Source organism: Chrysemys picta, chromosome 3, assembly GCF_011386835.1.
Source record: "Chrysemys picta bellii isolate R12L10 chromosome 3, ASM1138683v2, whole genome shotgun sequence".
NCBI lineage: Eukaryota > Metazoa > Chordata > Testudines > Emydidae > Chrysemys > Chrysemys picta.
In genome coordinates, this window is record NC_088793.1 from 95,097,322 (window position 1) to 95,124,911 (window position 27,590).

General features: G+C 40.1%; 1 protein-coding gene and 1 long non-coding RNA gene across 39 annotated transcripts in view; one reads left to right on the forward strand and one right to left on the reverse strand.

The window, feature by feature from the left end:
* The window catches only part of TRDN (triadin), a 293,769-nt gene that overhangs the window by 145,331 nt on the left and 120,848 nt on the right, over positions 1–27,590 (reverse strand). For 35 of the 36 annotated variants that reach the window (XM_065588488.1, XM_065588476.1, XM_065588499.1 and 32 more), the window contains one exon: positions 8,815–8,892. The exons of the other annotated variant lie outside the window; for it this stretch is intronic. In XM_065588488.1, coding sequence (XP_065444560.1) covers positions 8,815–8,892 — 78 coding nt within the window. The remainder of the gene's footprint in view (positions 1–8,814; positions 8,893–27,590) is intronic. 36 annotated transcript variants of the gene reach the window in all.
* On the forward strand, positions 262–27,482 carry LOC135982340 (uncharacterized). Of its 3 annotated transcripts, none has more exons than XR_010599625.1 (3): positions 262–2,574; positions 19,110–19,707; positions 27,177–27,482. It is a non-coding gene; the product is annotated as an uncharacterized LOC135982340 (long non-coding RNA). The 3 variants fall into 3 exon arrangements; XR_010599624.1 differs by having other exon boundaries at positions 275–463; XR_010599626.1 differs by having other exon boundaries at positions 290–463; positions 19,110–19,230.

Genomic DNA, 27,590 nt, shown 5'->3' on the forward strand with positions numbered 1-27,590 from the left:
CAGTACTAGTTTCGATTTATTTCTGAAGGAGGGAGGGGATTGAAAGATTTGCTGAAAAAGCAAGAAGGTGGATTTAATACAAACAAAACAAGATATAATAGTTTGAATTTCCTTCACCTGCTTCTACAGCTTCTCTTGTTCTCTACCTGTGATGTCAAGTACCTCTTGAAAGGCAGGGGGAGGAGAGGTTACAGTATTATTAACATGCAAAAAATGTACCACTTCAAACTAGGTTTGGGTGTAACAACAGCCTGTTGCTGTGCTAATGCTAGGGAGATCTAAATTTAGGAATGCACTTGAGTTACAAGGCATGGTGTTACACAAGTGATACAGCCTGTCTGGAGGAGGAAGACATTGTGAGAGTCTCTTATCCACACAGACCTTCCCAGATGCTGCAAACAGTCACATTAGTGCTGACTCTGAAAGAACTTGTCTGCTCATCCATCACCTCTAAGAAGAGGAGGTAAGGAAAGTGCCAAAATACTGCCATCAATATTGTGTGCTGTGGAGAGGAATACGTAGAAGTAAAAATAACTAGGGGGGGTGAATGTCAAAAGGTTTGGAAATGGTTTGGTTCAGATAATGTGCCTAAAGTTCGGATGATTATACAAAGCTTATCTGCACTTATCAAAACCCCTGCTGTCTGGAAATCCCAGGAAAAGAGCTTTCATGGGAGACTTGATATTGTCTGGTTTTGTGAAATATTACAACAGCCTTTCTTACCTAATGATTCTGGTCTTGGTAGAGACAAGGAAGTACACAGAGATGTACAGGGAAAAAAAAAAGAAAAAGAAAGCCAACCTGACTAAAACAAAAGTTAATTTAGTTTATCAGAACCTCAGAGAAAATTTCATTCAGGTTCAGCATAAGTTTTGAGTAAAAGTCTGTACTTAATTTTATGCAAACCAACTTGCACCCCTTAAACTCACATAATTTATATTTTTCAAGAGACATGATAAACCAAAAATTATATTTAAAAATAAAGCTAATTTCCTTATCTGTTAAGAACTCTTTTCTTTAAACCAGAGTGAAATCCTGGCCCTCATAAAGTCAATCAGAATTTTGCAATTTCACTCTAAATGTTAAGACTAATTATATTTTTGCTCTTTATGCTGTTCCATTCCTTTTTTGCATTTCTCTTAGCATGGAGAATAAAATTAGACTGGTCAGTTGAACTTTGGGTTCTAGTCATTTTCACACGCATTAGCAAAATGCAGTGTTGGGTTGAAACACTGAAGGGGAATTAAAAGAATCTTCATGGTAACATTGCTATTGATATTAAGTTTCATGGACACTTAGAGGTTTTTTAAATGAAATCTAAATTTGGGGTCAAATTTGACTTGAAAAGCCCCTTTAAAAAGCCATTTCTTAAATGAGTTTGTCCTTTTTGATCCAATTATTTGTTTCTGAGGGAAGTAACACTGTCTGTGTTGATCAAGTTACTGAAAAGTCCATAAAGGTCATGAAAATCCAAATCAAATTGATCTGACGTTTGCAGAACTGCTACTTTTCACATGTAAGCCTTTTTGTTTGGTTTACCTGGGCATGTCTGAGGCAAAATTAAGTACAGTAACCACTGCAAATCTTTTTTACACCGTTCTTTTTCATTTCAGTCGACCAGTACAATATAATGTTTTCTTAGACTAAGCAAGTGAAGGAATAATGAGGCACAGAGGTCACTGGCGACACAGTAAAAATTGAGCTCCTGGTGAATCTGTACTGCCTGATTTTGTCTTTGAAGCTATTTTACTGTGTTCAAACCTGAATCTCAAATATTATTTGGAAGCTTTGAAGATTGCTACATGTAGACATTTGCTAGAGCTGTGGAAAGTATGCAAGTAGCACTATCACATCTGAAATTCCTGGTGCTTTCATGTGACCCACACAAGAGTTCATGATTTCCCCGTGGGGTGATTACAGACTTTCCATTTCATGGCTGTGTTGAATTAAACACAAAAACTGTTTGTTAATAACATGGGGCCATATGCTCCCCTCACTAAACAACACAGAGGGGAGCAAAAGAACACAAATACCAGTTTAATGAAGCCAGGAAGTACACGCAGGGGGAAAAGATAGGTGGCATGTTAGCCTCTGCTATGTATCCAAGAACAGCCCCTTTTCTTGGACAATGGGAACTCAGGGTGTGTGGCTGGTGGGGAAAAGAGCCAGAGAGGAGCCATTGTGTGTGGCATGATCACCTGAGAAAGGGTCATAAAGTACACAGAAAATTGCTGCAGTGGCTAATGCTAATTGGGTTTGCATTCACCAGTTTGTGGCTACAACTCCTACTCAGGAGGGGTAGGAGCGCACAGCCAAGTAGGTGAGGCAACATCAACAATGGTGGTGCTGTCTGCATTTGGGCAGCACAGGGGACAGGCTGGGAAGGGTATGGAATGACACCTTGGAGGGTGTATGCATCTGACCAGGAATCTCTGTGGTTTGGGAAAAGGAGATGCCTAGCCAATAGAGGAATTGTAGGTCTTGACGCCTGCTCCTTCTGAAGCAGTGCTATCCTTACCTCTGTAAGGGAATATGGCATAATTGTATCTCAAAGAGCAACACATCTTTATCCAAGTAAGTTTTCCCAGTCATGGTGCTTTTACATGGAAGGGGCTGCTAATTACATGTGGCGATTTGGAAAACTAAAAAAAAAAAAAAAATCCCACTTATTTGAAATACTTGGTTTGGTTTTTTTAGGTAAATTTTGGTGAATGCTTATTTTTATGTAGTTTCTCTGTTGTGCTAATTTGAACAAAAATAATGTTAAATGATTAAAATCTGCATAATGAAACCCTATGCAAATATATATGTATTTAAATCCAGTGTTCTAAAATTTAGTAGGTTCTTTCCAATGACTGGTTAATTTTTTCTTCTCATCACTAAAATAATAGAAGTGCCTCATTTCATTAGATAAAATGTCAAGGGCTTTCTGAAACAGTGAAGAGTTAGACTTTTCCTCATCATAGCTAAATCATTAGTGTTTATAGCTAAAACTTGTAATCTAAACCAATCAACTTATTGCTTTGAAACCTTGTTCATATCATCTCAAATTTTTTGCTATCTTTACAGTGGATTCAGGGAGTTACTAAAATAACTTGTTTTACATACTCTAAAAACCCCAAATGTACTTTTAAAAAAATCACATTTATTTAATAAAAGATATTTCTACAGGATATCTAGTTAAAGATTTCTAGATTATACCCAACAGATTCCTTGTGAAAGGTGGGTTAAAGCATAACACACTGCATTATGGTATTTCCAACAGAGACATTGGTCTATTTTCCTTTCACACTATCTCTTAGCCTGGAACATTTAAGATAGAGGTTAGACTCATATGCTGTCTTCTGTGCCACATAATAGAGAGGAAAATATGAACCACAACAAAAACTAGCTGATATGAGCACACATTGCATACAGTATATTGATTTGGAATGCTTTCTGTTGTATTTAAACTGTTGGTTCACTTGCATTAGAATTCACTTGTTTTAAACGTAAATGATTTCATTGTACAAAAGGGAAAAAAAATGATGTACTGTATTATGAAATACCATGTGTCTGAAGGAAAAAAGGGTCACTGATAAATGGTGCCCAGATTCCAGCACAGAGACTTATACAAGAGAATCACACTTCCATATATCAGGGAAGATTTATCAAAGTTTGTATTGGCTTTACTAATTTAGATACCCTTGGTTATTTCCGCCAGTGTTATATTCATGAACTGAGGCTGTAAACTGTAATTTCTCCTTGAGCCAGTCAGATGCCATATGTCATATACAGCATGTTAGCTAGATGCACATTTCTAACAAAAGACAATTTAGCCTCCACCATGAGTTTCAGCATGAGATTCTGATGAGGTTCAACAAGAATAAGTGCACAGTCCTGCACTTAGGATGGAAGAATCCCATGTACTGCTACAGGCTGGGGAGCGACTGGCTAAGTGGCAGTTCTGCTGCAAAGGACCTGGGGATTACAGTGGACGAGAAGCTGGATATGAGTCAACAGTGTGTCTTTGTTGCCAAGAAGGTTAACAGCATATTGGGCTGCATTAGTAGGAGTGTTGCCAGCAGATCAATGGAAGTGATCATTCCCCTCTATTCGGCGTTGGTGAGGCCACATCTGGAGTTTTGGGCCCCCCCACTACAGAAATGATGTGGACAAATTGTAGAGAGTCCAGCGGAGGGCAACAAAAATGATTCGGGGGCTGGGGCACATGACTTACGAGGAGACCTGAGGGAACTGGGCTTATTTAGTCTGCAGAAGAGAAGAGTGAGAGGGGATTTGATAGCAGCCTTTGACTACCTGAAGGGGGATTCCAAAGAGGATGGAGCTAAGCTGTTCTCAGTGGTGGCAGATGACAGAACAAGGAGCAATGGTCTCAAGTTGCAGTGGAAAAGGCCTAGGTTGGATATTAGGAAAAACTATTTCACTGGGAGGGTGGTGAAGCACTGGAATGGGTTACCTAGGGAGATGGTTGAATCTCCATCCTAAGAGGTTTTTAAGGTCAGGTTTGACAAAGCCCTGGCTGGGATGATTTAGTTGGTGTTGGTCCGGCTTTGAGCAGGGGGTTGGACTAAATGACCTCCTGAGGTCTCTTCCAACCCTAATCTTCTATGATTCTATGAAATGTGATTTGTGGGAAGAAAACAAAGCAAACTGGTGAGCAGAAACAAGAAAACCACACACAGAACAGCAGGGAACTGAACACACGTGGCAGAACTTCTAGTTCTAATGAGGAAAGTAATGCAACAGAGTTAGAGGAAGTGGGCAAAAACACAGAGACAGGAGCATATTAAGGTCAGAGCGAACAGGGCCATGGAAATTGGGCCTGTTCAAAGCACAACCAGTGCCCCTACTTTCCCTAGATAGCAATACATGGAGATGAGAGCAATGCTTCCAAATCCGTATGAAAATTCCAAAGACAATTAAAATACAGGATTTAAAAGGGGCTATGTCTCTTCATGCCATGGCTGAGGAAGCTCTTGAAATACATAACACTAGTTGAACTATGTACCTACCAAGACCTTCATATTTACTGGGTTTTTTTTAAACTTAGTGTTGTTGTTTTTTGCTCCTCAGTCCTTGTTGCTCCACTGCCTTTGTAAAACTGGCCTGAAACTGGCAATTTCAAAATCCCCCATTGCACTTTGGGGAGTATAATCCAGAATAGAATTAACTTTTTTAAAAGAGCCAGCCAAATCAGCAGAGTAATTATTTGGTCTTTCCCTTCCAGACTGGGTGAGCAGCCTGATCAGTTGCACCCAGAAGTTACTATCAGAGGGGATTGCAAAGCCCACCCTTGAAGAACATATAAGGGTTTGCAATGTCTAGCCTTATTTCCCCCACATCTGAGACTTGCAACAACAGGTTAGATTAGAGGTGGCAGTGACAGGTGGGGATGGATGGAAATTAATACATAATGATACTTAGTAATTATCCAAAGTCCACTGAAGAAAGTGGTCAATCTTTTCTAATGGACACTGGATCTGGCTGAGACAGAGATTTTCATCTGAAAATATCAAAATACTTCACAAAGAGGTGTAGCTACGTCCATTTTTTCTGATGAGGTACCTGAAGTACAGAGGTTGAGACTGGGGCGAGATCACATACTATGTCAGTGGCAGAACTGGGGACAGTACATAGATATATATACTGACCACCCCAATCTAGGGAATTCATAAACCATATTCCTTTCCATCAACTGTTGGATTGCCCATGCCCCTCTTCTGGTGCTGTCCTTATCCTAACATTGTCATTTCAAGCTTCTTTTTATGGACACCCAGCCAGTCAGAGAGCTATAAAATTCCTCTTAGTAGCTGTTCTCTACTTGCTTTACCTGTAAAGGGTTAACAAGCCCACAGGTAAAAGGAAAGGAGTGGGCACCTGACCAAAAGAGCCAATGGGAGGGCTGGAACTTTTTAAAATTGGGAAAAAACTTCCCTTTGTCTGTGTGGGTCTCTGGGAAAGAGGGGAACAGGGAGCAGTTATGCTAGTGAGAAGCTGAAGGCCAGATATGAAAATCATCAGATCATATCTAGAACTACCTATTTAGATATGTAAGTAGATTAGGAATGTTTAGAAAGATGTGATTAGGTCTATTTCTATTTATTTCTTATTGGCTTGTAGAGTCCTCTGTGCTAACCCCAAATGCTTTGGTTTTGCTTGTAACCTTTAAGCTGGACCTCAAGAAGGTTATTATTGATGTTTAAAGTTTGTAAATGTTTTTTTTTTAATTTAGCAAAAAATACGTTCGAGATGTATTTCCTTTCTTTTTGATTTTAATAAAATTTACCTTTTTTAAGAACAGGATTGGATTTTTGGTGTCCTAAGAGATTTGTGCATATGTTGTTTAATTAGCTGGTGGCAACAGCTGGTTTCCTTTGTTTTCTTTCTTAGCTCTTCCCCACGGGGGGAGGGTGTGTGTGTGTGTGAAATGGCTTGAGGGTATCCCACTGGGAGGAATTCCCAAATGCTCCTTCCTGGGTCCAAAGGGGTTTTTTGCACTTGGAAGGTGGCAGCATCTATCCATCCAAGGTCAGAGAGAAGCTGTAACCTTGGGAGTTTAATACGAGCCTGGAGTGGCCAGTATTAATTTTTAAAATCCTTGCAGGCCCCCACCTTCTGCACTCGAAGTGCCAGAGGGGAATCAGCCTTGAAAGAAGTATTCCTCTACTTCTACTCTTTTCCTTTGTTGTCAACCAGTTTTTAATCCATAGAAGGGCTGTATTCCTGCTAACTGGCTAACAAATTACCTAATCTGCTTCCTGTGTGCAATTTTATCAGAAGTCCTACATTAAATAAATGATGCACTAATTCTTGTTTATGCCAACAATTTAGTTAACACTTGATTTCAAAGAATTAATTATCATTTGCAAAGGCCTCTCTGGTCTTTCCTTATCATATAACACTCATTAATTGGTTAGTGCTTGTTCAAGTGCTTTGTGCTAGTTATTCTTACTTTCACCTAGGTCGGTGGTTTATTACTCAAATATTTCCCCCCAGTTCTGGAATAAGACTTCATGGACTACAGTCCCTCTGAGCACCAATGATCTCATTTCTCAAACATAGATATCATACTGGTGGCAAAATATCAGTTATTTATATCAGACTTTTGTTAGTAGCTCTTCCTTCTTCATTTCCTTCAAAATTCTTGAATGAATACCATTCAGTCCTGGTGACCAGACCCTGAGCCTTAAAAAGAAATTAGTTGTGCAATTCTGTGCATACAATATGTCCCCAATTTGTGTTTGCCAAATGGGTGCCTAATTTGCACTCACAGTTACTGTAATTGCATGCATAAATGATCTAATGACACACACAAATGACCAGTGAGACACATAAATGATCATTTCCATGTACAATCTCAGTAATTGCTCATAATTTTGAAAATCAGGAACTTAATATTAATTTGATACTAGTTCGTATTGTACAACAGTTATATTTAAAGATTTCCCTTATCACACAACAAATGGCGCAGTCTTTTTCCATTATGTCTTTTTTCCATTATGGTTAATTGGTGGATAACAGCATTTAGTGCTTAACACAGTAGGAACCTCTTTTTGCTGATAAGCAGGGTTCAAATGTTTTGCCTCGAGTAGGCAGGACTGCAATCTATTTATAGACTATAATGTGTCTCACAATAACCACAGATTTATACTCTTGTCAAACAAGGGAACAGTGTATTTATAGAGAAATATTCATCCAACTTCATTTGGGGCAATGAGATAACAAGTCACCTGACTATTTTTGGCCAATTATTTTGACTGCGACTAATCATAAGATTACAAATATCTGTCTAATCAAGTTTAACTCTTTGTTCTAGCCATAAATTCCACAGAAACCATTCCCTAGCTTTCTATTTACTAAATTTAGGTAAATTTTAATATGATGTTGTAGTTGTTTTAAGTCATGAGGCTTCAGTCCCATCTATTTTTCTCTTACACTGTGAAACTTCTAGATAGTATAAAAGTAAATCCCCTATGAGAGATTATCAGGAAGTGCCATGGTGTGACTGAATGACTGCACAGTATTTTATGAATGCTGTTATGGTCTTGCTGCCTTGTACGTTCTCGCATGCTATGTCAGGCAACAGAAGAGAATGACATGGAGTTTACTGGTTTCAGAGGCTTTAGACAATAATTAGAAGAGGAGACAGAGAAATGGTATAGAACCAGAAATGCAAGCTAGAGTAATATTTTCAAAGTGATTGAATATAGTCCTATTTTAATAACAGAATTAGTATTACATCAATTTTACTAGCATTATTATTAGGTGAGTAAATTACAAAATGCCATGACAGAACAATTAAAGATGATCTTTTTTAGGGGGGCTGACTGTTTATCTTTTACTTACTTAGCTGATGTCTAAGTCTGTAAATTTAATAAGCATAGAGCAAGATATATTGTTCACAACTACAATGAATTGTATAGTAACATTCCTAAATAGCAATTGCTGAAATAGTAATCCACCATTGTCATTTAATAATAATGATGCTCGTGTACATTTATGTAGCACCTTATCTCCTGAAACACCCCAATGCACTTTAGAAATTTAGTCCTAATCCTGCAATCTGATTCAGGCAGGAAGATCTTGGTGCCCTCCCGTAGACCCATTGAAGCCAATGATCCTCCACACAGGTCCCTGGGTCAGTCCATGCAACTCTGATTACACGCAGTCAGAGTCTTAGGTCCCAATCCTGCAAACACTTAATCCCTGGAGTGATTTTGGTATATAGGCTTGATCCTGCTCCATCAAAGTCAATGGGAAAGTAGAATCAAGACCAGTGAATGAATTGATGAAGAAAAGAATCAAACTTGCCTTCAATAGCTAGTGGTGCAGGCTTCTTCCTTGGATTTTGTTCTACAAGTAGATGAGGAGGCACTGTTTCCTTTTGTCCTGTGCATGAAGGGGTACGAGTTAAACAGTGTAGAAAATGAATCAAAACATTATTTTATATTATTTAGCATCTGCGTCTTTAATCACCGTGTTTCCCCTCACAATGTGTATTATTCATAACTTGGGGTATAAACTGATATTTTAACAGAGTCACTAGCAGACTAATTTCTCTTCAGAACAGTTCCTATCTAAAATATTGCATTTTGCATAAAAACTGTGCATACCCAACAGGCATAATTGAAGGGAAAAGCATATCTTAACAAACACAATCTATTGAAAGAGACATTCTAAGTGTCTGAGGATGATGTCATTCTAGCTGAGTGCAATCCTATATTTTGCAATATTTACAGTTCAATTCTTCATTAGACTAAAAAAACTCAAAAGATTAATACTTTAATGAAAAGGTCACATATTCAGAACTTTGTGCCTATAGTAAAAGCATATTTTCTTATACAAAGAAATGATCCTCAATTGTTCCCTCATGTTCACTTGTTATGAAAACTGTTTGAAACACTGTTCAAAATATTGTGTATTTTATTCTCAAGGAGTCGCCTTAATTAACCATCATCAGGTGGATCATGCAGTGTAAACATTATCTAGCTTTTGATCCTTACTGCCTACTGAAAAGCCTTCGCTAGCTGGTAGGCATAGGACTAAGAGTAAGTCTACTTTATTGTGTGCAGATAGCGTTCTTTCAAAGCTTTCCTCAAAACTAACTTATTTTCAACAAGCATTAACAGCCAAACACAATTTTCCTCCCCTTATTATTACTTATGTTGTATCTTTTGTTTTGCAATGTTTGTTTGCAAAATGCTTTTTACCCCACTGTTGCTTTTTCCAGGTAAGTATTTCTATAACTGATTTTATTGTACTGGTTTATAATAATTGTGAAAACCCCTTTGGTTTTGTGTTGTGCAAAATAAATAAATATATTATAATACTTATATGGGCACATCCGCCTTCAACTAGCACACCAGGAGCCATTCATTGATAAGATGCCCAGCCTTATGGAGGTGTAACCTTAGCACTTCCTTTTGGACAGGGTGTCTCAGGGCATTTCTAATGAGCTATAAAGTATGAATCCAGTCCAGCTCAGTAGGGATTAAAAGTTGTTTCTTCTATTGGATACTTGGTGGCCCCTTAGGAAAGATGAGTTGGGTGGGTCTCCATTCCAGCTCCCACATGACAAACTCACAGCCACTCGTTGCACTAATTGATAAATTCAGAAGAGAAGCCAAGAATTGCATAGGACATGGAGACTTTGGGTTTATTTGCACAGTGCATTAGTGCATGCCAGCTGAGGGGTAAATTCTAGTGTGCACCAGAGTGTTACGCACTAAAAGTTCCCTAACGCACGTTGATGTAGTACCATTTCAAAGAGTACGTCAACGTTCACCAGGGAACTTTTAGTGTATGCTAGCAGTCAGTGCACAATAGGCTGGTGCACACTAGAATTTACACCCCCAGCTGGTGTGCATTGATGCACCAGGTAGAGACGCCCTGAACTACTGCTGTTCAAGATGAAGTCCCCTCCACTGATCAGGAGTGTAGTGTGTGTGAGAAACTTGCCCTGCTGCTGACCTAAAGGTAAACAGTGGGATTTTTGCCCTAGAGTTTTCAAGTCAATGCCTTGCATCAGCACTAAATTCACACTATTCTTTAAAAAGCTGAAGTTTACAATGATATGCAAATTATTTGTAAACATGCAGTTTATCTCAGGGGTTCCAAAACTGTGGTAGATGTAACATTGATGGTACATTAATTTGATCACTTCACATCAATTTTTTAAAAAGGTGGTGTATGAACCAATAAGTTTTGGGAACCTCTAATAGCACATCAAATAGCATAAAATGTTACACACAGAGCTGCCCAAAATTTGGCAGTAATGCCTGAACCATTAAAACAAATGCTGAAATCTCAGGTTTCATCAAGAATGCTGTAATTTTAGCAAAAAAACAACAAGAGGATTATTAAAGCTCATACATAGAATCACTTTAGTTTCATGTCAGTGAATTGAGGAAGGGCAAATTTTAGGAATTCGGATGTTATCAACAGTTTTCCAAACCTCTTAGGTCTAATAATCAGGCTTGAAATCAGCAGGAAGAAAGCTAATAAGATGCCTAGTACATCCTGTTTCCAGCCAGGTCAGAAATACCATGAGAATAGCATCTCTTAGTACAGGATTTCATTGCTTCAATGTCTAGTTCAAGGTGAAAGCTGAAAGGGTAGAGCAGTGTGAAAATTAACAAAGAATAGAGGAGGGAGGCGGAGAATCCAAATTTTTTCTACTTTCAAAAAAGTTTTGGTGCCAGTTTTGGGCTAAAGTTCAAATTAGCATTTTTTTTTTTAATTCTAACTAGTTCACCCATCTCTAAGTGGAAAAAAGACAAATTATACAATTAGAACTAACTGCTTTTTGTGAGGGATGATAAAGGGCAGCCACTCAGAATGTTGAGTAGGTTAGTAATTAAGAAGGATAGTTGGTCATTTGGACTGCACTGTGCGCTTTCTGCACTCTAATGGAAAGTACCGCTTGGGAGAGAGTTTTAGCTCCTATCGGTCGATGTACAGGACAGCAGTGGCGGATTTAGAGTTAGTGGGGCCCTGTGCGCAGCTTCATTTTCGCCCTCCTCCCCCTGCTCAGGAACCAGCCAAGAAAAAGAACATTCTCTCTTATCTCCCCCTCTCTCCCTGTTTTTCATTCTTTTTTTCTTTCTTCATTCTCCTCCTATATTATAAGTAATAGGAAGTAAATGAAAATAAAGTGAGGTACCTTGATTGGGGTTTGGGGTGCAGGAGAGGGTGCGAGGGTCAGGCTCTGGGAGGGAGTTTGGGTGCTGGGTGTAGGTTCTGGGCTGGGGCAGGGGATTGGGGTGCAGGGGTCGGGCACTGGGAGGGAGTTTGCATGCAGGCTCTGGGCTCTGGTGTGCAGGCTCTGGGAGGAAATTTGGGTGTGGGCTCTGGGCTGGGCAGCGGGTTAGGATGTGGGAGGGGGTGAGGGGTGCAGGCTCTGGGAGGAAGTTTGGGTGTGGGGTCCGGGGTCTGGGCTGGGGCAGGGGGTTGGGAGGGGGGTGGGGAGAGGGGTGCAGGCTCTGGGAGGAAGTTTGGCTGAAGTTCCAATGGGAACTGCAGAGTTGGAGCTTAGGGCGGGGGCAATGCACAGACACCCACCCAGGGACCGCAGGGATATGCCGGCCACTTCCGGGAGCAGCACAGAGGGAGGGAGGCAGCACGGGCAGGGAACCTCCTTAGCCAGGCTGTGCTGCTGCTGGCATGTCTCTGCATGTCCCTTGGGGGGAGGGGGCAGCGGGTCTCCGTGTGCTGCCTGGGGCGGGGTAGTGCATGGAGCCTCCTTCCCCCCGCCAGGGGCAAGCAGAGATGTGCCAGCAGCCAGCTGCTTTTGGGAGCGGCATGGGGCCACTGGCCAGGGAATTCAGGCAGCCTGCTGGCCTGAGCCCTGCTGCACCGCTGGCCGGGACTGAGGGGCAGGTTGTCAGATGAGATTTGTCCTGCATTTTCGGGGGCCCCCTTTCATTGGGGGCCCCATGCCACCGCACTGTTTGTTTCATGGTAAATCCACCTCTGTGGGACAGTCCTATTACTTCACTGTTCCTTGTTTTACCAAAAGTTCTAATGACTGCACCAATGTTAGTTAGTATAATCCCAATGTTATACCATTTACCACTAATGACTTGTCAAGTTCTTTTTTATAGTTTTACACAAGTTTTAAGCAAATCAATTATTAAAATTGACCACCTGACCTACGTATGAGGATATTTAAAACACCAAAGCTTCAACTCCACAGATCAAAAAGTCTCCCTTAGGCCAGAATGTTTGTTCTGAGCAGGTTTCCATATATCCTGATAAAAAGCTACTTTAATGTTTCCATGTGATATTAAATGTCTATTCACTTTGATGAGAAGGCAAACTACAGTAGCCAAATAAATATTTCATCCATTCTTTTGATGAAATATGTTAAAGAGAAATCTAAGTCAAATTCCTTCTTTTCTCTCTCTCTTTTTTTATCCTTTTTTTACAAGTCATAAAACAGAAATTATTTTGCTACTGCATAGAGAACTCAGAAACAGCAATGCAGAATTGGTCATATCCGATTAGACCATCCAGCCTCCTGATTTCAGCAGTGGCTAGAACTGAACAACAATTCATGCTGTAAATGAGGGGAAGGCAGGTTTTGTTTTTTTTTAACTGATCACTGGAGGTGATCAGATTAGCTCATGAAGTAGCAGAATTTATCAAATCTTTAACAACCATTGCTATTCGTTATACAATTATCTAACCCCTTTTTCAAATGCAGCCACAGCCCTGAATTTGAACTTGTATGGCAGTGAATTTTAAAAGATGATTAGAAGTGTAAGAACATTTTATTTTTTTTTCAAATATGTTAACTACTATATTCATTTCAAAGGAGCCCTTTTTATTCTACTAGGGGAGAGGGCAAAATGGAAGGGCTGGCTAATTTATTTTTTGTATTCAGGGCCTGCTTTTCCTAAGAGTCAGACATGCAATTACATGCACAAAAATGTGTGCACATTTGCATGCCCAATTTGCAAATGTGCTTATCATGATCGTATCCACAACTGGCTAGTTAGATGGGGAGCTAGCCATTTGTACACAAATATCTGACTTGTACATAAAATCACAGCTATTGAACTTATTTTTCTGCATTTAACTTTTAAAAAAAAATCATTTTGTTAAGAACCAGTTAAAATTGGTGGAAACCAGAGTAGGGTGAAGGGTTCTAACTTTCTGCATGCAGCAGAGTTCCTGTAAACTCACATAAAACTCACCTATCAGAAACATTGTTATTTAGCAAGAACATCAAGACATTAGAATAGCCTTCTCCATTGACTGAAAGGAAGAAATACTGCTGCAAATGTAATTAGAGATATCAAGATGCTAACATGGGTAGATCAGTCAGATTAAGCTGAGTTCTGTATTCTGCACCTCAATCACCCACTTTATCAACGTTTATAAATACTTTTAAGGTAAAAAAGGATAAAAAAAGATATCTGGTGATTGGATTTATGACTATTTCTAATTTTAAATAATACAAGACATACTTTAATTATACTAATTTCCTTAATCTAGAGAACAGCTTTCTAGATATGTGAAACATTTCATGTCCAGAGCAATGATGCTGAACTTTAGTAGCAAAATTTGTTTTTTGCCTACCCCTATTCTTGTGTGAAGCCAGTCCCTTTCCATCACAGGGGCCCTAACTGGCACAGAGTGCAGCCTCCAGAAGTACTACCTAATTCAAAATATAATTAACCAAAGAAACCATTCTCCTAAGTACAGGCAACAACAGACAGTATTGCTAGAGAATCCATCACTCCCAAAAGCTGACACTGGCACCAATAATGCCACAAGTAAAGCAGCATTGAAAAACACCTCTCCTACTCCTGCCCTGCCATCTCTCTCTCTCACACTCAGACAAATGCTTGGCTGAACAGATGCAAACTTGCAGTGTGCCCCTACAGGTCACCAAATCAGGGCTTTGGCACAAAATAACTTTAAAAGTCTGGTAAAAAGTTTTTAAATATAACTGTGGTTTGCCCACTGGGGACATTTTACATTTAACACCATGGAAACAGGTGATTCAGTTTAACTAACATAAGCATTCACCTCGTACCATCACGCATTGTTGGAGCAAAATTCACAACAAATGTTTGCCGATGGTTGAAATTAGACATGCTATAACACACGTTCTTTGAGAGCAATGAAATCTTTATGGAATCCTGCTGTTCTCACTGGATTTCTAGTTTTGACATGCAAGTTTCTTAAATGTAAAGTCAGCCTCCCTTCATAAGGCTAGTATTTTCTCCTTGAACATTAGAAGTGTCACTGTTCTGAGGAATGGTTTCTCTGTTCAGCACATGTGTGCATTGGGAAGAGTGACTGGGGCAATCTGGATCAGCCTTAGGAAAGTACAAGCAAGTAGGAGTCTCTAAAAGTATGTAATTAATTAGAAAATCATATATATCTATAGATTTGGGGAAGGAGGGTACAGGAGGGAGGGGAGCCAATGAAACAAAATAAGAGATCCACCAAATAGCCATACTTCTGTTAACAGGCAAGGCTTTAACTGGCACTGAAATTACACTAAAAAGAAAATGCAACAGTTTACATCACGTTTTTAATGAGTGGCCATAATACACCATGAGCTTGATTTTGCACAATGTTGCATGGAATGACAGCACTGTAAAACTGGAGTGATGGGTTAGAGAATGAAGTCCTGTATTTATGGCTGACTCCTCAGAGATGCTGAGCACATATGACCCCCTCTTGCAGCCATTAGGAGTCCAATTTTTCAATACCACTCAGGATCAGGCTCTTAATTAAATAGGTAATTGCCCAACAGCCAGTGAGCCTCTAATGTAGTATGAGGTCAATGTTTCTGGAGGATAAACACTGTCATAGGCTCAGCAATTATCAGCAGTAATATAATTAATACTTTAAATTTCATAATGTTTCATTGGCTATCTACCAAACAGAACTATTATGATGTGTCAAAAGAGTGATTATACGTTCAATATCAAATCTAAATGTTCAATATATTCCACTTTAGTTTAAAATTCTTTAAAACACCACACTCAGCTTTGGGACTCTGGATAGAGTCCAGCAGATATCTTTTACTTAAAGCATGCTACCAAGATTTAAAAAAAAATGCTAATATAAATAATATAACAGCCTTGGGAGGTCATCCATCTATTAAGCTAAAAACAAAGGGCAGTGGGTTAACAGTGATGGTATGGAAAAGACGTGTGCAGTTTTGGAAATGTGATATGCTGAATGCTTTTTAGGGGAGGGGAAAACCTCAGTGATCATCTCCTTTATAGTCACTTCACCATATGCTGGGAGTAGAAAGGAGTAGCAACACGGCCAGCTTCTAGTTTTGATATTGTATAATTTTTGTTTTCAAATATGTTTTTAATGCAAGCATACTGAATTCTGTTAAACAGAAATACTTCCTTGGAAAACCCCCGCCCACCACCATCACCACCATCCTGCAATCAGTCAACTGGAATCTGAATGGACATAAGTTTCCACCCTCCCAGAGATCTCACTTAGCCTTTATGTGCACAATAGATGGTCCACGTCAATGCACTATCCTTTCACCTAGCCACAAATACTGATTAAAGTTACAATTGGGAATTAGTTTGGTGGTTTCATCCTACTCTCCAATGGACATTTATCCCACACAGTTTGGCAGACTCTGCAAAGGCAAGGTTCAGGGTATTTAAGCAAGACAGACTTAAGATGCATTGGCAGAGCTTCAGATGACCCTTTCACCAGGCCTGCCTTTAGCTAGTGCCATCAGTCATGACCATAAAAATATCTAATCAGTACAGCATTGTGCAGCTAAATCTCCTTAGGTCAGTATATTCTTAGAGGTATTTTTTTCCTGAGGTTTTTACCACCGAGCTTCCAAAGTGCTTCCTTGGCTCAAATCAAATTTTGTGAAAGCTGTAGGAGGTTTTGCTGTTCAAAAGAGTGCAGAATTCTGAGGAGGGCTTTTGTCAAGATATCTGAGTATCAAATTATACGTCTTTCCTTGACCTTAAAAAAAAATAAGGCCAAACTGCTGAGAGACGTACACATTTTAGCATCTTGTGGGCCCAGTTCTGTCTCCATTACTCAAGCTGAATATGACTGTTCCACAAATAACTCTTTTGTACTGATTTCAACCTAGCTACTTACCAAGTAAGGTATTATGCAGCATGAGTCAGGGTAACAGAACTGGTCCTATATGAGGATTTTGATACAGACATCCGGGAAAAGGTTCTCGGAAATTGACTAACAAGGTCAAGGTATCACTTTTAAAGGAAAAGTACACATGTTTCTGTGACAGGTGTTGCATTGGGTTAGCATCTCACTTGTTGAGATATTGTATTCCAATCTTCATTCATAGCACATAAGTTACAATTAATTTGGTTGTCTTATCCCAGTTACCATTGCACAATTTAGCAGATCTTAGGAGAGAGTCTTACAAATTATGTTTAGCAATGCATTTGCAGTTAGATCTTGGAGAAATGAAAAACATGGAAAATGAAAACTCTGTGCTTGTACAATCACAGTCATTATGGTGTGTTGGACCGAGGGGAGGAACACACAAAAACTCCCACAGTGATTGGTAAATGAAAAGTTACCTTTGCCCAGTGCAGGACGTTTGAGGATTTGGCATCATACAATGAGCCATCGTATAAAACACAAGAAATTCAGCATTTTGCACATATGCATATTTTTCATTATATGACATCTAGCACTCACTATCAGCAGTCAAATAAGTAAAGCAGAAATAACAGACAGACTTGAAATACTTGCGAGTAAAAAATAAGCAGAATAGAGGAGACCCAGGCCTTGCTATGATGAGGTACAATATACATCAACTGATGTCATGCAAAATCACCTCCCTAACAATTAATGGGTTGTTTGCATTTGAGTTTGCCTTCCACATATTATTAGTTAATAACATAATTCATTAGTTCAGTCACAACTCAGAAACAGCTTAATGCTAAACAGATGCACCAAATCCAGTATTACCCCAGGAACTCTTAAGCCTTACCTCACCCTGAAGAAAGAGTTTGTCTACAAATTCCTGATGGACAATGACCGCCTGGCACTATCAAAGCCAAGTGATGCACACCAAATCCTGACTGGTACCGCCAAACAATGGAGGAATATTTAGTGGTAATAAGCAACATTTGCTCAAATCACAAGAAGTTAATTTGAATCCATATGATTCTGATTATGTCAAGAATTTCTATTTTTAAAACTGTTCACACAGTTTATACATCTCTGACCAAGTTTAGTTGCCAGAAGCAAGAGAGGATTCAAAAGACAATGGCAATTATGTCACCTAGTCTGTCCATATTTTAAAACTACCCGAGAGACTGAATCTATAATCTGAATAATTTCCTGAAATTAGTATTTCAAAAATGTCAATTTTGAGTTAAATAGCAATGATCTGATTCAGTAAGCATACTTTTGCTTCTGAAAGAGCTGGGGTTGTAGAATTATTGGAAATCATCAGGTGGCAGTGTTACAGACAATCCTACAAGTTCTGTTTAAGTACAGTGTGGGAGTTAGCTTATGGAAAAATGCTGCGGTGCTAGTTGTGATGCAGTTCTTTTTAGAAGCGATTGCAGAAGTAGAATGTGTTCTCCCTGAATCTTTCAGGCTGGAATAATTTCATACATGCATTGCTGCTGCCTACAGGATATATACCCACCCATAAAAAAGCGAAAGTTGTACTCTGAATGGTAGGGATGGTAAGGAGAAATATAAAGGCACAGAAATAGCTGTTTGAGGATATAAATGGTACTTGGATTGCAACAGAGTTTATTGTAATTTCTCCATGTGCTCCTAAACTTCCACAGAAGAGCTCTCCTATTTACAAGGGCCCATCTCTAGGGAGGATGGTTCAGTGGTTAGGGCACAGCATGGGATTCAGGAGATTGGAATTCAGTTCCTTGCTCAGCCAAACACTGACGATGTGACCTTAAGAAACTCAGTTAGCCTCTCTGTGCTTCAGTTTCCCATTGGTTAAACGGGGATAGCAGCACTTTCCTAATTCACAGCCTTGTTGCAAGGATAATGCATTAAAGACTGTGATGAGCTCAAATAATATAAAGAAGGGGGCCATGTAAGTTCCCAAGATGGAAGAAACCATTCTGAATCTTGATTTGCTTTGAACCTCTTTAATTTGGGCATGATTACCCAATAAAGTGGGAAAGTCCTCTAGATGTATTAAAGGACCTTATCTCACCACACACCTGCTACATCCTCTCACCATTTTAACATTTTCCTTTGGCTGAACATGAATTTAAACATACTTCTTGGGTGTGACCATTACTACACTTCATCTAAATAAATGAATACCAGTACTGGACATATGGCCTCATTCTTTGGCCCTACCCAAAAACATTATGTGGTGTCAAAATATTACAGGAGTAAACTCTGAGGGGCATGGATCATTTTTGCACAGTATAACTGCTGCCTAGCACCACAGTGCATATAAAAATCCCTAGCAACTACATGAATGAATAGCATTTGGAAGGACACGACACAGTTCTGCTGTCAAGCATAAGTCAAACAGACAAGCATTGTTTAGGTCTAATGTGATGTGTGGGTGTAAGGAACTTTTGAACTGTGCATGATGCTAACTGTGTGTAGTAATATTGAGTGTTTTACAGGAAGAGGAAGGACACTGAAGTACTGAGGAGGAGGACAGCATTTGGTGAAGAAGATGAAATTAAACTTGACATTTTTTGGATAGGTATCAAGCTGTAGTGACTTTCATTTCAAGAGGCTGATGTAAGTATGTGTGCTAGAGAGTAGCTGGGCATCTCTTAAAACGTGAATGGAAGAGGGAGTGGGCGACAGATAGCAAACAATAATAAAGCCTACAGGACAGATGTAGGAGGAAAAGACCTTTACAACAAAGACAAAGGCGACAGAAGACAAGGCAGTGAAAGAATGTGTTACTTGGGCAGAGTAATTTTTCTAACTCATTTTCTTTGGCTAGCACGTGACCACAGGATAAGAGGGGAGGAATTTCTGTACAAAGAGAAAATGTTTTAAGAAGCACAAAAGATGACATTTGGTTTGGCAAAATCACGTCAGATTCTTTTTTCAGGATTTCCCCCCTTCAATGAACCCCTTGGGTTAACCCCATGTACTATACCTCTCCCTTTTTTTTTTTTTTTGTTGTGAACATATTCTGTGCTGTTCCTTCTGGGCCTGATCCTACACCACCAAGGAAAATGTAAGCCTTGCCATTGACTTAAACAGGTAAAGAATCAGGTTCTTTATGCAGTAATGAAAATATAGGATGTGCCTGTGTAAACTGAGGCTATGAACAAGGCCAAAGGGAAATTATAAGCAGTTAGCTGTGCAGTCTACATTTTTCATGCTGCCCCACAATATTCTGGCTTTCGAAGACATGCTATAAAGGTAAATTTGCCTAGATCCTAGCAATCTTCCTCCCTATTCAACTTGAAGTTGCAAAGTTTATGGATTGGATTTGTCATGACTCACCTACATTTTTGAAGCAAGATTTGCCTGTATTTTCTTCTCAGTTTCTGGATACATTTCTTCTCTCTGCATTATTCTTCTAGAGAACGATCTAAATTCTGTAATTTTCCATACACTTTTTTCCCCACAAATTCCTAATGACTAATATTCTTCAGAGAATACTGTATGGCTATACATGTATGTAACCCACTGGTGAGTGTGTCTTATGTGCCCCTCTATATTGATCCACAGAGGATATAAGTTGAAAATGTTTTAAGAAACACAAAAGATGATATTTGGTTTGGCAAAACCATATATCAGATTCTTTTTTCAGGATTTCCCCCCTTCAATGAATTCCTTGGTTCACCTATGGAGCTTTAGCAGCTCATAGAAGTCCCCAGTTCAATTTCTAGTGCACTGGCCAAGATGGCAGCTGTCACAAACCTACACAAAACATAGTTGTGAAATGGTGTAGGTTGTTACATGCTAACATACCTACCACAAAACAAGGACATAAAAAGTTAACCTTCCTGAATGTACATATGTCCTCTGCCCACAAGCACATACCTTATAACTATCAAAATTGATTTAACAACCTGCAGGCAGATGCTTCCTATGGGTGGGGTTTTCATGGACGAGTTCTTCAAAACACTTCCTACTTCTTACCAGCATCATCTCAACTTCAGTTAGCTGCTCTTAATTTAATTATTGACCTCAGAAAGCCATTCAGAAAGCATGAATATGATCTAAAGTCCACAGAGCCAGAGCCAGGAAGATCACTTCTCTCAGCAATCCTAGATGCCACTATGGGCCTTTGAGACCAATGGCAGTTGGGGTAATTAGAGCAACCCTCAGGCTGCTCTCATTCACACAAAGTGACCAGCCTGGTATACAGCCATTTCAGAATTGCTTACATGAGCACAGCCACTAGAGAGAATCCAAAATAGCTGAAAAATTAAAAGGGTTAGAAATAGCAAGAAAAATTAAAAGGTTTAGAAACAAAGGTGGACTACTCTAAGATGTACATTGATGTTTCAATTAAAGACAATATGTTCCTTCATAGAAAAGTTGAATTATTAAGATTTTTTTCTAAGATAAATAACATGCAGATGCTGGGTTTTCCTGACGATTTCTGAGGGAGAAGTTTGGTATAAATATATTACATTCAAAGAACTGTGTTAAAAGAATATGATTATGGTTGCAAAGTCAATAATTCAAAAGTTAGTAAATGTCAGAATTAAGGTTGCCTGTGCAACTTTACTTCAGCCCCCTTGGGGGGTATACATTATCATACAGTCTTTCATGTTCACAAATTATTTTTTCCACAAAACCCCTGCTTCGTTCAGTGTATAGGACATACAGTGTTCACTTCCTGAGCAGCTAGTCAATATTTTGTTTTATCCTCATATTTCAATGTGTGGCCCCAACCCTTACTGAATACTATTCAAACCCTGCTATGAACACAGAATTATTAATTTCCTCGTGGGCTTTTCCATGGCGCTCCTCACTTTAGTATCTGAATGCTTCACAAACATAAATTTATTTATTTTCACAACACGCCAGTGAGATGAGAGGATGGGATTATCCTCAATTTACAGATAAGGAGCCGACGCACAGAGAGAGAATAAGGTCAAAAGTATCCACTAATTTCGGGGCAGGGGAGGCAATTTGGGACATCTAAGACCTGTTTTTTCAGATTACAGTAACTCCTCACTTAACGTTGTAGTTATGTTCCTGAAAAATGCAACTTTAAGCGAAACGATGTTAAACAAATCCAATTTCCCCATAAGAATTAATGTAAGGGGGGGGGGGTTAGGTTCCAGGGACATTTTTTTCACCAGACAAAAAACTATATATTATATAGATATACACACAGTATACGTTTTAAACAAACAATTTAATACTGTTCACAGCGATGATGATTGTGAAGCTTGGTTGAGGTGGTGAAGTTAGAGGATGGAAGAAGGAGGGATATTTCCCAGGGAATGGCTTGCTGCTAAATGATGAACTAGCACTTGGCTGAACCCTCAAGGGTTAACACATTGTTGTTAATGTAGCCTCTCACACAAGGCAGCATGAACACGAGGGAGGGGAGACAGCATAGCAGACAGAGACAGACACACACCGTGTGTGGGAGAGAGAGAGAGAGAGATGCACACTGCCCCTTTAAGTAAGCTAACCCACTCTTAAATGCATTGCCTTTTTAAGTGGATCAGGAAGTTGAGACAGCAGCTGCTGCCCCAAGTTCTCTCAGTCTCTCTCCCTCCGTGTCCCCTCCCTGCTCTATATGGAGAAGGGGTAAGTGGGGTGCAGGAGCAGGGGGGAAGGGGACACCCAGACATTATCCCCACTCCTTCCCCCCCTGCACAGCAAGCAGGAGTCTCTGGGAGCAGCTCCAAGGCAGACGGCAGGAGCGGCACATGACAGTGGGGGGTGGGACAGCTGAACTGCCAATTGCTAGCCTGCTGGGCGGTTGCAGCACAGGGAATGTAGGGGAACGGGGAGCTGATAGGGGGAGCCAATGGGGGGCTGCTGGTCCACCCTGGTACAAGCCCCCACCAGCTAGCTGCAACGGGCTGCTCTTCCTGCAAGCAGTGGACAAAGCAGGCGGCTGCCAAATGACATTAGAAGGGAGCATTGCACAACTTTAAACGAGCATGTTCCCTAATTGATCAGCAATGTAACAATTAAAAAAACATTAACCGGGATGCCTTTAAGTGAGGAGTTACTGTACTTAGCATTATATAGCACTGTATATACTGAAGCAGAGCTCCCATTGACTTCAGTTGCAATTGAGAGTGCTTAACACTTCTGCAAATCAGATCCCAGGAAGGTCTCAAGTCAGCCACCCAAAAAACGAGGAGCAGACAATTAGTGATCATCTGTGAAAAGAATGGCTTAAGTGACTTGCTTAGCATTACATAGAAACTCTGTGGCAGAGGCAGAGACAGAATTGAGTTTTCCAGGGTAGTATTCAGCTATCTTAATCATCCATTCTCTTCCTGCAATTCTCTGCCTCATTCATCACACACCTTCCAACCCTTTAGTTATGGGCAGGCCTAGACCCACCTGTCCTGGTACTCCTAATAGTACACACCTTCCAATTTCCAACAAATGAAGCAGGAATCGACAGGCAACAGCCTCCTTTACTACATTACTACATCCCCAGAGTAGATGAATACAGTGCACAGAATGAGGCAGGGCTCCTATGGAAATATTAGTATGTGAGCATGTAATTACAGACTATCCTAATGCATACACATAAGGGGTCAAATTAAAGTATTACAGACAACCATAATTCTGGCATTTTCTAATATTCAACTGTTTGACTTAATAAACTTAATGCTCTTCTAATTTTTTTGTATGTAATTTCCAAGGTTTTAAAAAAGCATCCACCTCCCTCCCCCCTAAATTCCATCATGTAGCTTCGTATTGACATCCATAAGGTTCATTGGCCGGTTTGGAACCTTTAGCTCCATCACATGGACCTCTGCCGGTTGAGCTAACAGAGTACCTGATAACAGTAGTAGGCTGTCATCCTCTAAGTAGTCCAGTACTAGAGGAGGACAATACACATACTTTCACAGGCATTTGCTGTGAAGAGGCATGGTGAGACTCAGAAATTGTGGGTTCCATTCCAGGGTCTAGAAGGGAGTGTGCATAATGGATGCAGATTCTTTTACCAGTTTTCCCTAAACTGGATCTCTGTGGCCCATCCCATCCAACTTGTCCCAGTCCTGTCTCTTTCCCACCTCTGGCTCCTTGTTCCAGTCCCATTCTCCATGTCTACCCGTTCCTAGTCTCCATGACTTAGGCTACACCTCCCAGTCCCCATCTTCTTGCCCAGCTAGTTTCCCTTCTCTGGGCTTGTTGTCTGAGTCCCAATCTCCCACCCAACTCCTAGTCTCACCCTCTCTACACCTGGCCCCAATCTCCTTGCCCAGCCATACCCAATTCTTTCTACTCCCTACTGAACTCCTTGTCCCCAGTCTTCCTGCCCATCCAGGCCCAGTTCCCACTTCCCGTTCATTCTGCCTCTCCCCCCACCCCACTTTGTCTCCCAGTCCCAATCTCCTTTCCCAGTTTCCTCACCCAATTTCAATCTCCCCCCACCTGTTCCCTGGCCCAATCTCCTTGCCCAGCTAGTCCCAGTTTGCCCTCCATAGCCTTACATTTTATCAAATCTCTCTCTCCTTCCCACCCCACCCCTTCACTGGTTCCTAGTCCCAGTCTCCCCCACCCCAGCTCTTCATCTGATCTCTGTTTCCACCTTCAGCCAAATGGTTCACAGTGTCCTTATATCCCGCACTGGTTCCCTGTCCCAGTCTCCTTACTCAACCAATCTGAGTTTGCCCGTCTTTGTCCCCAGTCTCAGTCTTGTCCAACCAGTCTTAGTCTCCCCCTCCAATGTCATCAGTTTGTCCTCTGCCGTACAGTTTCACTCAACTCCTTGTCCCATCAACACCTTGTCCCATCTCATTCATATCAGATGGCTTCCTCCTCCATATTGCCTGGGCATCTAGGTAGGGAGTCACTGAGAGCACAGGAAAGACAGGATCCCTGCTGTGAATCTTGTGCTTGGCTTCACCCTGACCTGGAACAGCTGGGAAGAGCCCTTCTGAGCCCTCGGTTGGAATTGTGCTCAGTTGCTCTGAAAATATATATATCTATATACCTATCTCATAGAACTGGAAGGGACCTTGAAAGGTCATCAAGTCCAGTCCCCTGCCTTCACTAGCAGGACCAAGTACTGTCTCTGACAGTTTTGTGTGTGTGTGTGTGTGTGTGTGCGCCCCAGATCCCTAAATGACCCCCTCAAGGATTGAATTCACAACCCTGGGTTTAGCAGGCCAATGCTCAAACCACTGAGCTATCCCTCCCCCCCCCCAACTTGACTCAGTGGGAATGGTACTTGCACAGTCTGGTCAGCACTAGGAGCTGTGAGCAGATTGATCATGCTCAACGAGGACGGACTCTTCAGAGATTTTAGCTGCTTCTCAAGCAAGTCTCTACTGAGCATGTGCAACTGTGATTTTTCAAAGGCTTATAACTTGGCCAGATTTGTGTGGGTTTTCACATGAATGGCTAAGGACACATCCCCGACACAAAGGCCTGCCAAATTGCAAGTCCTACCACCATGCTTGGGAGCACTACAACATTTCAAAGAAAAGGCCTCAAGAATTTTTGTAACACAGGAAAAAGTAACATTTTTTTTTCATTAGCCTTATTCTCAGAACTAGCTGGACCATTTTGACCGAAACTTAAAAAAAAAAAAAAAATCAGCCTGAAGCAAATACTTGGCATGGAAAATTTCAGCCAACTTGCTAAAGTTTGGTACAGTTATAAGTAACTAAAAATAGGACCTTATACTGGAACATATCTGACAACTTTAATAATAGATGGTGATACCAGCCCAGACAATAATGCCCAATTTAAATTCTATTGGTGACCGTGCTCCATTCCACAAATATCAAAACTTTTGTGTTCCAAATAAGGATACTGGCAGCAAAATGCATCACAACACAACTATTGATGTTGGGGTTTTTTTGGCAATCTACTAATCCTGAAATATTACCAGATTTGGGATAGAAAAAGAGGTAATATTTGTTTTGAAGGGTCGTATGTTTCCTATGACCATTCTTATGTTCCTAAATTATCTACTTTAAAGACCACTCAGGTTTGTGAAAGAAATGTATGATCTTAAGTGAAATTTCTATCTTATGGTTTTACGGCCTCAATTTTGTTTCTTTGAAAACTCTGCCTGAGTGAATATGGAGAAAAATAACTTTTTAAAAAATCTGATGAAGCTACAGCTATTTTCGGTAGTCAATTAATCTGTCAAGATAATACTCAGTCATGTATTGAAGCCAAGCAATTTAGCTCATTGGTGCCCCCATTTGATTGATTTTTTAATCCATTTGAAATACTATTATTATTTGTATTAATATTTCTTGCCAGAAAGCAGTACTTAGAATGAATAACTATTTAAATTTAACAGTGACTTTACATGGCTATTGTCAAGGATTATTTAATCTCTTTAATGTAAATATACAAATTGTTTATTTCTAGGGTTTTATGGTTTCTTTGGTTTTGGTTTATATATATATAAATCAGATAAAGCATATATCTATGCTTTATCCTTTTACCCTCCTCCTCCTCCTCCCCTTCTTTCTTAAGAAGCTGGGACTGGATGACACGATGGATCATCACTTGACAATTGCCTGTTCTGTTCATTCCCTCTGAAGCATCAGGCACTGACCACTGTCAGAAGACAGGATACTGGGCTAGATGCACCATTGGTCTGATCCAGTATGACCGTTCTTATGTTCCTAAATTATCTACTTTAAAGACCAAGATTTTTGAGGCCTTTCATATTTTGTTCACAATGTTTTGTTGTCTATGCCATTGTTAATTAATCTTACCTGAAATGTGACCCTGGATTTCAATATTCCTTATTGGGTGATTTATCATATCATATATACATATATGATTTATTTACTAAGTTATGCTTATTTTGGTATGTATCCCACACTTACGTAAATTGTTGTAGGTCCATTGACTTCAATAGAGCTGCAACAATTTATACCAACAAAGACTTTCTCTCTCTGACTGCTAACTCATAAACAGAAAGCTCTGAACTTCTCAGAGTGAAGTATTAAAGCAAGAGATCAGTTCTCATCTATGGAAGCAGGATGTGAAAGATTCCCTGGGTAGTTGCTTCTGAAACAGTGAAAGTAATTTGGAGAATTTTGACTCATAGACTTTAAGGTCAGAAGGGACCACTATGATCATCCGGTCGAACGATTTTGGCATCGTTACACAGCAGTGCCATGGGAGTGTTGATAGTTATGGCCTAGCGTGCTAGCATCTGGCTTGGATTCAAGATGGAATGACATAAGCAGGGAATAATGGGTGTCTGTTTTGTCTCTGTGGGACGGTGTGGGGATCATGCACTGATAATGTTCCATTAAGAGATCTATGTCATATGAGAGCCCTCCCAAGCAGACACAGCCTTTGCAGAGCATCAGAGAGAAGAACCCAGTTTAAATAGCTTCTCTAGGTTTTTGCATAATTAAAACAGAAATTTAAAGAGCTAATATTTGGTTCTGACAGCTGAAATTATTGCAAGAATGGCTCATTAATAAATAACACCTAATTAGCCAGAAATTATTCAATGATTAGGCCTTAATTTTCCGTACTTCTCATGTAGGTATTTAAATTACTCTTTATTATTTCTTCCCTTTCAGACTATTTTAGAATGTGTTCAGAATTATCCCAGCAGGTTCCTAGAGGAGTAAAAGACAGCTTTGTGTCATCAAATCATCCCCAATTATGCCATCAGCAAGAGCAAATACATCAACAAGTGCTCCATCAAATCCAGCGTTCTTTGGAAATTGATTTACAGCTACCTACTTATTCAAAGAGATGAGTCTAGTGAGGCCTTTGCAAATTAGGGGCACACTATTGTTCCCTGCAAGACAAGATTTGGAAGTTCTTAATGATCATTCACATTTTCAAAATAAAAATGTGGGGAGGAAGTTTGCTGTACATTGTATAGGTCTTAGCCTCCCTCATTAACTCCTGCTCCCGGTCAGCCATCTGCCAGGCCCCACATCTGCTTTAGTCACTCTCTAATATGATGTGTGGGGGAAGTGGATAGG